Source organism: Rhinolophus sinicus, chromosome 12, assembly GCF_057876585.1.
Source record: "Rhinolophus sinicus isolate RSI-liver-muscle chromosome 12, RSI-T2T, whole genome shotgun sequence".
In the NCBI taxonomy this organism is placed as follows: Eukaryota; Metazoa; Chordata; class Mammalia; order Chiroptera; family Rhinolophidae; genus Rhinolophus; species Rhinolophus sinicus.
In genome coordinates, this window is record NC_142512.1 from 21203239 (window position 1) to 21215631 (window position 12393).

Here is a 12393-nt window from a genome sequence, read left to right on the forward strand (position 1 = left end):
AGAACCAGGACTGGAAGCCAGACTCCCAGACTCTGAGGATCCTGCTCTTTTTACCGCTTCCTGTTAATCTTCAGGAAAGGGAGGCTTGCGTGGCTGCCTAGGGCCCAACTAGGAGATGCTCCTGGTGAGCCTTAGTGTCAGGGACAGTGGCTAACGAGAGATGACCAGAGCGGGGCTGGGAAAAGACAGTCAGCAAAAAAACAGGCGGGAGCCTTGCTGAAAGAGGCTTGAAGGATGCTGGAGAGGAGAAAGATGTTGGGGGCAATGATTTGGGGGTTGAAGGAGAGTGGTGATGCATTAGCACCTGTGCCAAAGACAACAGGCTCTGAGAGTGGGTTCGAACGGGGCCTCTGTCCCCAGAGCCTGGAATTAGCCTCAGGAAAGGGGAGTGGGTAGTATAGGGCCTGTTGTCGAACTCCCTAAAATCCTGCCCAGACTGTCTCTCCTCACCCTGGGCTGCCATGGATGCAGGATGGGGCAGGAGAGAGCCTAGTGTGCAGACGGGGCTCCTGGGGGGCACAGGTAATGCTGCTCCCCACTTCATCGTCCTCATGACTCCAGCCTTAGGAACTGGGTAGTATGGGGGGGGCACGGGGCCTACTCCCTTCTCTGCTATTTCCAGTCCCTGGGCCTGAGGGCCCAGCACAGAGGGGGTTAACGGCCCTGGCACCTTGGCAGGGAACTGTCACCAGGAGCCCTGACTGGCCTGATAATCCAGGCTGCCTATCTCTTTCACAGCAGCTGTGAAGCAGACAGGTTGTCCTGGCAGGCAGGGAGGGAGGTAGGGCCCGGCTGATGGCGGGAAGGATTTGAAGGAGGGAGGGACCAGGCTCCCTGGGGATCCTTTCCCACCTAACAAGTACTTTCAGGACTGCAACTGGAGACAGGAGTGGTCATGGCCCAAGTCTGGACAAGGAGGTTCCCGCCGGCTCGGAGAACATGAACTGGGAGTTGATGAACAGACTTAGGGAGGTGTTAATTGGAAAATCTCTATTTCTGACTCAATCTGTACCCAGGCAGGTACTCCCTTTCATGTGAGTGAGCACACATGTCCGTGGGTACGTGCCCCGTTGGGGAGGATGAGTAGGGGAAGCCCCATAATAAAGCCAGAAGAAAAGGAGCCTGACATTTGTGAAGTTCCTATGATATATGAGCCAGGCTCTAGGTTAGAAATTTTTACCTCTACTGTATTACTTAACCTGCACAACAATCATGGAAAAGAAGGCATTTAAAGCCCGTTTTACTGAGAAGGAAGCCAGGATTCCAAGAGCAGAGCAGGGCCCAGGCCCACGTGGTAGGTAGTGGTGGAGCCCGGGCTCTGACAAATCCAAAGCTGTGCCTTTCCTTTCTGGCTGTGAGTCTGTGCTGGGCAGGTGGTCTAGAAGAAAAACAAAAACTCTCAGGCACAACCCCTGAACCATGCAGCCTGAGGCTCTGATTCAAGCCAAAGATGACCTGTGATTCCAGGGCACGTGAGCTCCATGTGAGGGTCTGGCTGCAGGAGGTCAGAGAAAGGAGAGGGGATTATTGCAGGGTTGGAGTGTGTAGTGGAAGAGGCTCAAAAAGGAATCAGATGGGTGGGAAGACGTAAGGAAGTGGAAGCAAGAAAGGAATCTTCACATCATGAAGGAGCTCCCCACACCTTCTTTCATTCACTCTTCCCAAGAATCTTGTGAGGTACTGTGGGGACAGAGCCAGGAGTGCAGTTTACAGGCTCTTGGCCTCACGTGGAAAGGTGCTCACTCGGGTAGTAAATGACCATCAACTGATTGGATGGCCATCAGCTGTGGCTAGTTGGCTGTCAGCTGTAACCAGTGAGCCATTGGCCACTAATATAACTGCCATGGTTATGCTAGCAGCAAATGGGGGCTGGCAAGAAGATGGTGGCAGAGCTAGCAAGAGTGGGTTGCAGTTAGCAAGTAGGGTTGGTTGGCAGAGAAAAGTGGACTGCAGGTTGCGGATCGTGTGGCTCCTGCTTCCTGTGTCTCCAACCCAGCCACCAGAGAGACTATAGTGGTATGACTCCCCTATCTATGGCTCCCAGGGTGTTCCTTTTTGGCCTCACCATATCCTGCGTTCTTATATGGGGAGCAGGAGCTGAGATCCTGCATGACACCCTGCATGACAGGTACGTATTGTTGTCATCCCCATTTGAAAGACGAGGAGACTGAGGCTCGGAGAGATGAAATAAGCAGTATGCTCAGAATCACATTACTGGTAAGTGGCAAAACTCGGGTCTAATTCCGTTGGCTCTGAAACTCAAAAGGGCCCCACAGAGATACTCACAAAATCAACCTCCTTCACAGCAGGTTTGTGCACAGAGCCTGGGGTCAAGAGTCTGGACGGCAGAGTTGTCATCCTGCCTCTTTTCCAGATTTACTGTGTGACTCAGGGCCACACAGTTCCTCCAGGACCCTCAGTATCTCTATTACAAAACTGGCATGCAGTTATCTTTTGGAGTTGGATGGACATTGGCAAAGCCCCCAAGGAAGCATTGTTAGGAACCCACTGCATCTGGGTTCATTGATCAACATGTACACTTGCTCGTGGGGCTAAAAGGCATAGAAAGTGTAAGAGCTGAGTCCTTGCGCACACGTTGGGCACTGTCGGCAGGTCCGTATCTGTTCAGTATAAGACATCTTTCCTTTTCCTCTTAGCTTTTTGTTTTCTTTTCTGTAAGGCATCTTCTGAGCACCTCCCAGAATAAGGCCTGTGAAGGGTGTCGGGGCCACAGAGAAGAATCAGACAAAATGCCTGCTCATGGAGTAGTTTGGGACAAGTCAGGGACAGATGGAATTCTCACAGCGTGATGAGGAAAACAGCAGGTTCAAAGCCTGGACATAGTGGGCAAGTGTCAGGGGGGGTCAGGAGAAGCTTCACAGGCTAGTCACGAGGACACCAAGGTGGGATAACAGGCAATCACCAGCAGTCATCTCTGACAAACCCCCTAGATGTCAAGCTCCAATCTATCACCTGGAGAGAAAGGACAAGAACAATTTTCCAGCTTTTCGTTTTCACGTCTCTTAGGCTCCTAGAACCACACCAGACTCTTGTTTTGGGTCCTGTGTGTCTAAAGCAGGAGAGCAAAAACATCCCAGAACTTCTCAAAGTCCTTGGTGGTTTCAGGATGAGCTTTTCTGCCGACTGTTCTAAGTGAGACATTGAATGACCACATAATTTGGCCTTCTTTTCTTTGTACAAAACTGCCAACTTCACGAAACTTAGTAAGACAGCCAAGAGGAAATTAAGAGTAATTTTACTTGCTGAATCTATTTTTGTATGTGTATCTCCATGTGTTATCTGTCTATTGTGGGCAGCGTACATGTGTACTGTGTGTGTTCTGCATGTTATGTGTGTATCTGCACATCTGTGGGTATCTGTTGCTGTCTTCCTCTTAGGGTCCTAGGTTCCCTGATGCTGGGAGGGGGACAAAACCCTGAGGCTTTGGATGATTTGCTCCCCTTCTCTGGGCCTCAGTTTCCTCTCCTATATACGTGAGGGACTTGAACTCCATGATTTTTGAAGCACTCTTGCAGATCTGATCATCTTTAACTTCATCATTTGTCATATGGTATAAGGACTTCATCCAAAGAAGGTGTAAATAAGAGTCAAGGGCTTAAGCAGCTGCAGTGGCAGGGATTGGAATTAGACTTGGATGGATAAGGTCCCAGACCAGCCCACCCTGACCCCAGGAGAGCCATGAAGTCCCTGGTCTGAAGCAAAAGCTGTTAGAATGCAAGGCTGGACCCAAGGTTCCCAAGATTGTGTTCCCCACCACCGTGCTGGCCAGGCCGGAGGCAGAGTCTCCATGTGACTTGCAGAAAGGGAGGATTCCCATCCTCACTCCCCTTAGGGTTCTCAGGAGGCAGAGGGATTGAAAAGCAGCCATCCAGGAGACAGCCCTGGGCGGGAAGTGCCTTCAAGTCCTACTGGGGCCCCTGCTGGCTCCTGATAAGCAGAAGGGCCCCCGCCCTGATAGCTGCCAGCCTGCTTATCAGGGTCTCCAGACCACCCCACCCAGGCTGAGACTCTCCTGCAGTCCACACCCTGATCACAGCCCCCTCCCCCTGGGCCAGAGGCTACAGCCACAGGATCTCTGGTGGCTGAGATATCTCTCCTCTACCTCCAGGACCCCTGGGTTCTGTCTACTTCTACCTTTGGACCTGGCCCCCAGGGATTAAGCAGAAGCCTGCGCAGGGCATGGCCTGAAGTTTGGCCCTGGTGCATAAAGCCTTTACTGTGGTGAAGCAGCCTGAACCATCTGTGGAGTCTCTGAGTAGAGGTGGCCTGGCAAGAGGGGTCACAGGACAGGAAAGGGGGATGCAGGGGGGCAAGACCAGACATAATGATAATTCCTCACTTGGTTAGAGCTCCTGGATTTAGAAAATTTTCTCACCCATATTTCTCACTTCATTCTTACAAGTTGGTGAGGTATGTATTACCACCAAAGCTCAGAGAAGTGTCACTTTACCCCAGTCACAGTTAATAAGTGAGACAGAGGAAAGGAAGAAAGGAAACTGACATAGGTTCTACACAGGCCAGGCTCTGATCTGGGGGTTTGAGATGAGTGCAGTTAAAAAACAAAATTCAAAATAAATAAATAAATAAATAAAAATAATAAAAATCAAAACAAAACAAAGCAAAAAACAAAATTCAACCAAGTAAATCTGAAGATCTAATTGGCATTAAGCAATTCATGAGTTGCCAGCATCTCTACCAACTACCAACTAGAAATGCACTGTGAGAGGTTGTACAAAATGGACTGTTCTTATAGGAAGAAGGGTCAGGCAAAGAGCTATTAACAAAAGAAGGGATTATTTCTGGGCCTAGACATTTGGGGTAAGGGGAGGAGAACAGAACAGGAAAGGGTTTTTATCATGCAAATTGCCTCTTCTTCCTAGGAGGGATGGAGAGGGCCCACATGACAGATTACCTTACTGGTGCTCCACCAGAAAATTCCAGACTGGTTGATTAGTATTACATTTCTGGGAAAGGTTGAAACTGCAGTTAGCTAAGGTATGAGATCTAGGTTTGGTATCTTGGGCTTTTAGCATGGGTGATGTCATTTTGGGCCCGTGATTTTCTCTTTTACAGTGCTCACACCATTCTTATAACCACCAGGAGAAGGGTATGGACAGCTCCCCGTTTACATTTGAGGGAATTGAAGCTGTGAGCACTTGGTCTAAAGTCACAGAGATGGATGCGGTGGAATGGGGACTGTCTGTCACTCAAGGCCTGTTACCTCTAAACCTGGCTCTCTCAATGGCCTGGAGCTGCTTTCAAGAATATTCCATGAGCTTCTAGATGCTCAACAACAGGCCTCAACTGTGGCCTTCAGTGAGCCTGTGGGAAGGGGGGTGAGGTAGATTAACTTGTTTGAACCCCTTCTGTGGGCCAGCACTAGCAGTGTGCTAAGTGCTGTCACAGCTCTGTGAATTGGGGATTGTTATTGTTGCTATTTTTAAAGGAGAACAGGGACGGTCCAAGAGAGAAAAATGATTTGCCAGAGAGAGCTACACCTTTGTCCGTTTGCCTTCCCAAGCCAAAGACTCTCTCCTCCCTCATATTACACTGGGCTAAGCTCCATGTCAGTCATTTGACATGAATGTTTATTTAGTTACTACTCTGGGGTAGAGATACATCGGTGAATAAACCAGACCTTCATGATTATTTGCTTAACGTGAATAATCACACAAATAAATGAGCCCATAGCAGGGGGAGTTAACTAAGGGAGACTTCCCTGCAGAGGTGACAGAGATCTGAAGAGGAAATAGGAGCTAACTAGACAAGAAAGGAGGGAAGATCATTCCAGAGGGAACAGCATGTGCCAAGGTACTGTGGCAGCAGGAAATAGAACACCTCCAAGGAACAAACAAAACGATGGGTCTCTCCTCCCACTCCCGGATCCTTACCTCATCTGCCCCTGCAGGAGGGGTGTAACTGCCTCCTAGCACACAGACCAGACTGTCTAGGATAGGGGGAGGGGAGGAAGCAGAAAAGCAGATGTGCTCCCCAGAATGGGGGTCTAAATAACAGAGGCCTTGCTTTGAGGAGTCTCTACCCTAAGAGTCTCACCATCCTGAGAGGCAGAGAACCAAATACTGCCAGGCTCTTATTCTAAGTGCCTTGATCTCTGAAGGACAGCCTGCCACCCATTCTTATGCTGGCTCCACAAGAGTTTAGGATTCAGCTGCTCTCAAATCTCCCAGCAGAGGACCCTCCAACCCACGGGACCTTGCCGCCTTGGCATGGCAGAGCTGAGCGAGGAGTCTGCGTGCCTAGGTCTGACCTTGGGCTCAGCATAAAGGGGACTGAAAATTTAGTCCAGAGCTTGTCCCAGGAAACCAGGACCCTCCCTGCTTTGTAGAGATTCAACTAACAGTCCTATCACCACCAAAAAAAAAAAAACTCCCCCAGGGCTCTGACCAGCAATTAAGCCCTGAAGGATGGGGTGAAGCTGTTCTTTCTCCTTTTCAGCTGAGCAAATAGATGGCCAGCTTCATGGGAATGGGAGCGAAGGCTTAGCAAGGTTCATAGAGGAGAATGTGAGAAAGGGCCGGATAGGGAGAGGGACCAGTGACCCTCCTTCCCAGGAGTCCCGCAGGGAAAGGGTTAAGAGGCAGGGCCTTCTAGAACCTGGGATACTGCCCCACCCAGGGGAGGGGCCAATGGATTAAAAAGCGAGCCCTTAGAGTGAAGAGGCCAGGAGAGAGGCTCTCTACCTTCCCCATATGCAGTTCCTGCTCCAGGTAAGTGGCCCTCCTCTGGGTCTGTCTGTCTGTCTGTCCGTCTGACCAGAGGTAACCTTGTGCCTCATTAGGTGAGCTCTGGCTTAACTCTGGCGCTGGGTCCCTAAGGTGATCGCAACAGATCCCTGCTCTGCAGGGTTCTTTGGCCAGTCCCCTTCCCCTAACCCCCTTGGGCTGCTCTGGACCATGGAATGAAGACACTGGCCCAGGCGCTGTGGAGCACAGACAGGGAGCTCTGTGTCCAGCCCTAAGCTGTCTCGCTTTGCCTCCAGCCCCTGGCTTTCTCTGCCTCGCGCCCTATGTCCCCTGCAGGGCCCTGGCTGGGATATCATCATATACTGTAAGTTTGTGATGAGACACTACAGTATAGATGATGTACTAGTCCGGGTACCCCCAGCTCTGGAGCCTGACAAGGACGGCAGAAGATGGACGACGGCAGAGCATGCAGCAAGGCAGAGGCCTCAAGCCCACCGCACTCACCGCTCAGCTGCCACAGCCTGTCACAGCCTGCCGACTGCCGGGGCACTTGGGAATGGCGAGGAAACCGTTACCATTACTGAGTTTAGTAATGGTAACGGTTCTCTTGCTGCACCCAGAAAACGTGCCAAGGAAAGAGCTCAGGACGCTGAAGCAGACTACTGGAAGGGAGGGAGACCCAGCTCAGACAATGGGGTGGGGGTAAGGGAATTGGGTAAGTTTTCTCTTTCCTGTTCTAAAGAAATAAAGGTGAGAACCAGAATGCTTGTCTTTTAACTTTATTAGCATCCAAGAGGGAAGGGGTGTGAGGGATCAAGGACTTGGGGAGCAGGTGGGAGGCATTATCTCACTCAGGACACGTGTGTCCTTCCCCGGCTTCGAGGTGGAGGGTCTGAGGGTAGAGGCGTAAAAGATCTGTCTGCGAATAACTGGTAACTCAGGGAGAAACGGTGGGCCCAATGCTAAGTGGAAGCAGGATGGCACTGCTCCCACCAAATGGCCAGGAACTCCCTGGGAACTGAGCTAAGGTAGGCTCCTTCCTCCAACACGAGACACGGCTGCGCAGGGGCTGTGCAAATGAGGCAAGCCACACCAGCCCGCAGTTAGTGTGCCAGCCCCAGGCATGGGGCAGTCCTAGTCAGTGGCTCCTGCCAGACGCTTGGACTGGGATGTCCTGGGAGGGATAGCAGAGGGTGGTCAGTCAAGGAGCTTCACAGAGAGGCGGAGCTGAACCTCACAGAGGAAGATATCCATCAGGTCTCGGCTGGCCTCCTCGGCAATCTGGGAGATGAGGTGCCCCTTCGGACCAATCAGGATCTTCTGCGGGTGGGACAAAAGAGGAATGTGAGCCTGCTCTCTGGGCTCCCAAGCATTGGGGGAGGACCCCTGCCTAAGAGAGTCCCTCCAAGCCCAGCCCTGCTCACCACATGAGATTCTTTGGGCACCAGGAGCTTCTGTACGATGACCAGCTCCCCACTGGGTCCTTCTTCCCACACAACTGTTCTCTGCACACGGAAACATGATTCGTCAGGCAGGCCCATACCCTTACCCCTCTGGGACCCAGCTGTCCTGCTGTGGGTGTGCGCCGGGTGGAGGGCCCCAGATCCCTTCACTGGGCCTGTACCTGCTGTACACTGTAGGGCACCTCCTGGGGCAGGTGCTCCAGGAGCTTCTCTCGGATGATGTTGGCACAGATCTCCTCAGGCATCTGGCTGGTGAGGACTTCGCTGTGGAACTCCCAGGGCCCTGGCCGCGCCTGTGCCAGGAGGTATTGCTGTGGGCACAGAGGGAGTATGTGAACCCGTCAGTCCCAACCAGGGCTTCCTACTCGCTCTCACTTCCAGGAGGAACTCTGAGGCTTGTCTTCACGCGACAGAAGCCCAAGCCTGACCTTTAGTGTTTTCACATCCTCCTGGCTGAGGGCTGACAACATGAAGATCTCCTGGAAATGGGGCCAGCCAATTCTCTGTGGGCTTCCCACAGACTGTGTGTTTGGATCCTTCGTTGCTGGGCTGGGGCAATGGGTGCCCTGCTGTGAGCGGAAGGCCTGCCTTATCTTGAGCTTCTTGCCATTGACCACACCTTCAGTGAGGGCTGCCGTGAGCTCCAGGAGAACTCCCTTCTGCTTCAGGCAATCTACCTGGGCATGGGGGACAGGCCGAGGGGGTGTGGTCAGCGAGATGGGGGCTTTGCAGGAAAACAGACCCCTTCCTCGGGTCGGTGGTGCTCACCTTGTTCATGACAAGAACGCTGGGGACTTGGGAGAACTGGGTCAAACACTGGAGCACTTGAGGGCTGAGCTGGCTCCGAGTCCACTTGTCCGAGACATCCACGAGAACCACCACTGGAAGTTGGCAGGGTGGGGAGGAGGACAAGATATGACCACTCTCCCCGCCTACCCCCACCCAAGAACTTCCAATGGGATGGGCTCTGGCCAACCCCCACCTCCCAAACTACCAAGAACGAGAGGCCGTGACTGTATAAATTGGGCTTCAGATTCCCATCCTGAGCCTAACCCAGATCAGCAGATTCCATGCTCTTCCATGGATCTTCCAACAAAGAGAGCTCCAGATGGTGCCTGAGGGACAGACATATATAGGTCAGGGAGGGTCTTGTGACTGATGCACTCCTGATGATGGATGGAATGTGCTAAGAGGGTTTCCCAGCCCCTGTGATGGAATCTCCCCACCCCCTCTTCAAAACCTTTTCCCCTACGAGCCTTGTTTCCACAACTATTACCTTTTCTGTTTAACAGGGCTGATGAGGCCAGGTGTGTCAAGTAGAATCTAAAACCAGGAAAGAGAGATGCCTAGACCCCAGACCCCAGGAGGAAAAGAGTATGACTGGGGAGTGAAAGGCCACCCTCCCTGTCAGAAGCCTGCCTCCGCCACTTCTTAGCCAAGCTGACTAGATCTTTACTCTCCAGCTTTGTTTTAATTCTAGATGGGATCCAGGAGGAAGGCGCTGACTGTGAATATATGGAAGCGTAGGAAGCAGTAAAGAGGAAATGAGACCTTTCTGATTAGGTACCAGAGGGGGAAGGTACAGAGAGTACTGCTCCAGGCCTAAAGGAAGAGGAGACCCTCTTTCCTCAGAGAAATGAGTCTAAACGTCATTTTCTTCATGTCTAACAGTAAGGGAAGCCCTCTTAGCGACCCCCTCTGTCCTGTTGCAGGTACGCACCACCTGGGCCTCCTTCTCTGTGATGACCCCCAGAGCTTGGCAGCGAGTGGTGTGCACCTTCTTGGAGACAGGAAACACCTGCCAGGAACACAGAAGTCCCAAGTGAGGTCCCAGATCTTTCTAAGACAATCGATGAAGAGATGAAAAGGATGTGTATGTGTGGGGGGTGGGGGGGCAGTCAAGGATATAGCATACTTTTCGGCCCAGCAGCTGGTTGGAGAGTGTTGACTTCCCTGCATTCGGGGCACCAAGGAGGACCACTCGTAGGACCCGGGGGTTCTCAGGCATATCCGGATGATGGACCAAGAGGAGATCCTGCTCATCTGTGTTTGGGGGCAGGAGGGGAGAGAGAGCACAATCTGGATCCTGTGAGGTACACAGTCCTACCCACCCACAAAGGGAGTAGGGATACAAGATCAATATACCAGGTTGAAGCCGAGACCTGGCTTTGAGACTTAGTTTGTCAATTAATTAGTTTATATGACTTTATCAAGCCCGCTAACCTCTCTAAATCCCTTAATTTTCTTATATGTAAAACGGAGATGATATTAATGGTACCTACTTATAACCTTCTTTTGACAATTGGCAATTGTGTAAAACCACTCAGCACAATGCCTAGCACTTTAACACTCAATTACTCTGTGGAATTGCACGATGTAGTTGTGCATGGTAAATATATGTACATGCGTGAGTATAGCCAGACCAGACAAAGCCAGAAATTCCTCCCGCCTGACTATCTCACCCAGCTAAGATTGTTATGAATGCTTTCTGAAAGTATTAGCTCCTTATGACATTGCACTGCAATTACCAGTTTATGTGTCCAGCCTCCCTACCAGATTCTAGTCTATACTACTCCCTACCAGAAAAGAGGGTGCGATATCCCAGGTGTAACTCAGTGTCTTGCCAAGGAGATGAAGCACTTGTTGGATGAGTCTGCTTCCCATGTGGGGTCAGAGACCCACAACTCTGCCTAGCCTGTGGCTCTTCAACCTCAGACTCTTTGTGAGTGTCTCTGGTTGTGATCAGATGGGTTCCCTCTGGTTCACAAACCCTTAGAACCTGGTTTTTCTCTCCTGTGAGTTCCTTCACTGCTCGACTCTCTCGAGGCCTTTATTTTCTGTAACACAGGGCCAAACATGCTATCCCCAGACTGATGGGGAGTTTCCCCGACACGGGACTTTCAGTGATAAAAACCGTCCAGGACAAAGCTATCTGGGCCCTTTACCTCTGTGCATGGACACGGCGGGGACGCAAGGAGTCAACGAACTGTCAGGCTGAGAGATTCCGAGAAAGCGGTCCAGAGCTGAGTTCTGGCCATAACGCCCAGAAGCCGAGGCCAGGAGGGGCCCAGAGAAAGCGGCGCCCGCGACACAGGACACGCACCTCCGCTGACAGCCCAAGAGCGACGGGAACCGGGTCGCCCACTCTCTCGCACCGACAGGGCCCAGCGGCCCAAACCCTAACACAGTCCGAAGGAGCGCAGCCCCACGACGGCCCGGGGCAGCCATTACGGCCGCAAGGCACTCCGGGAACTGACCGGGAACGCACCTACGATTGGTCGGAGCGGCGGAAGGGCGAGCGAGCAGGAAAGAGCTAGATTGGCCCAGAGAGCGGAGACACACGCGACGTAGGAGGTGGGATGCGACAGAAACTATTCTGGAGACTAGCCAAGGCCAAGGAAAGGGGAAAATGAGTATTTAGAGTGTGTGAGCATGATAATCGTTTTGGAATCCTATACACATCGTGTTTTCTTCTCTTGCCAAAGTTTTGTAAAAGGCCCTTCTAGCCCTACCTCCGGCAAGACTACATCTCCCACGAGGCCAAGCGGCAGAATCGTTCTCTTAGCGCCAGCCTTCACGCAGCTGTAGAAACCGGCGTATCAAGGGAGTAATGGTCTTGGGGGGGGTGGGGGGGAGGGAGCGGGCACTATTCGGCTGGTCCCCTTAAGAGTCATTTTAGTCCTCTCCAGCCTTAGACTTGCAAGATCCTCTCGCAGCTCTACTTTGGCTTGGCCTAGCGGTCCGGCAGCGGCCTCCAGTGGTCTGCACTTCAACTTGATGCGAGCCTGCTGTAAGGAGTGGTCCGTGGGTCGGTGTTTCCAATGTACCGTAGTAGCCAACCCGGGTTTCCCTCCTATAAACCTCGGCTGCGATCTCCTCCCTGAAGTAATTCCTTTCTGGAGAAAAAGCAGAGGGTCTGCAAAGCACGAAGCCGTGTAGTTACCTAGAATCTCCCAAGACTGCCTTAGCGGCCTCAGGAACTTGATTGACCTATATGTAGCCTAAAGCTCTCTTCATCCTTTGAAACCTGTCAAACTCTTGAAATTGAGAGATAAATGAACAAAACGGACAAAATTTTCCATCACTTGCGTCCTGTGTGTGTGCGTGTGTATGAGAGAGAGAGAGAGAGAGAGAGAGAGAGAGAGAGAGAGAGAGAGAGAGAGAGAGAGAATTAGTGACCTGACAGGAACAATTTCAGTAGAGCG

At 51.8% G+C, this 12393-nt stretch overlaps 1 protein-coding gene and 1 long non-coding RNA gene across 2 annotated transcripts; one reads left to right on the top strand and one right to left on the bottom strand.

Moving 5' to 3' along the window:
- Positions 1-6710: 6710 nt before the first annotated feature.
- Positions 6711-7488, top strand: LOC141568865 (uncharacterized). The gene is made up of 2 exons (XR_012492097.2): positions 6711-6749; positions 7062-7488. It is a non-coding gene; the product is annotated as an uncharacterized LOC141568865 (long non-coding RNA).
- ERAL1 (Era like 12S mitochondrial rRNA chaperone 1) lies at positions 7489-11436 on the bottom strand. Its single transcript, XM_019739545.3, has 10 exons — positions 11134-11436; positions 10104-10231; positions 9909-9986; positions 9465-9511; positions 9242-9303; positions 8957-9069; positions 8617-8865; positions 8350-8499; positions 8150-8230; positions 7489-8045 (listed from the first exon to the last, which is right to left on the bottom strand). Exons 1-10 carry the CDS (start codon positions 11414-11416, stop codon positions 7923-7925), a joined length of 1314 nt encoding a protein of 437 aa, XP_019595104.3. The 5' UTR covers positions 11417-11436; the 3' UTR covers positions 7489-7922.
- Positions 11437-12393: the final 957 nt, after the last annotated feature.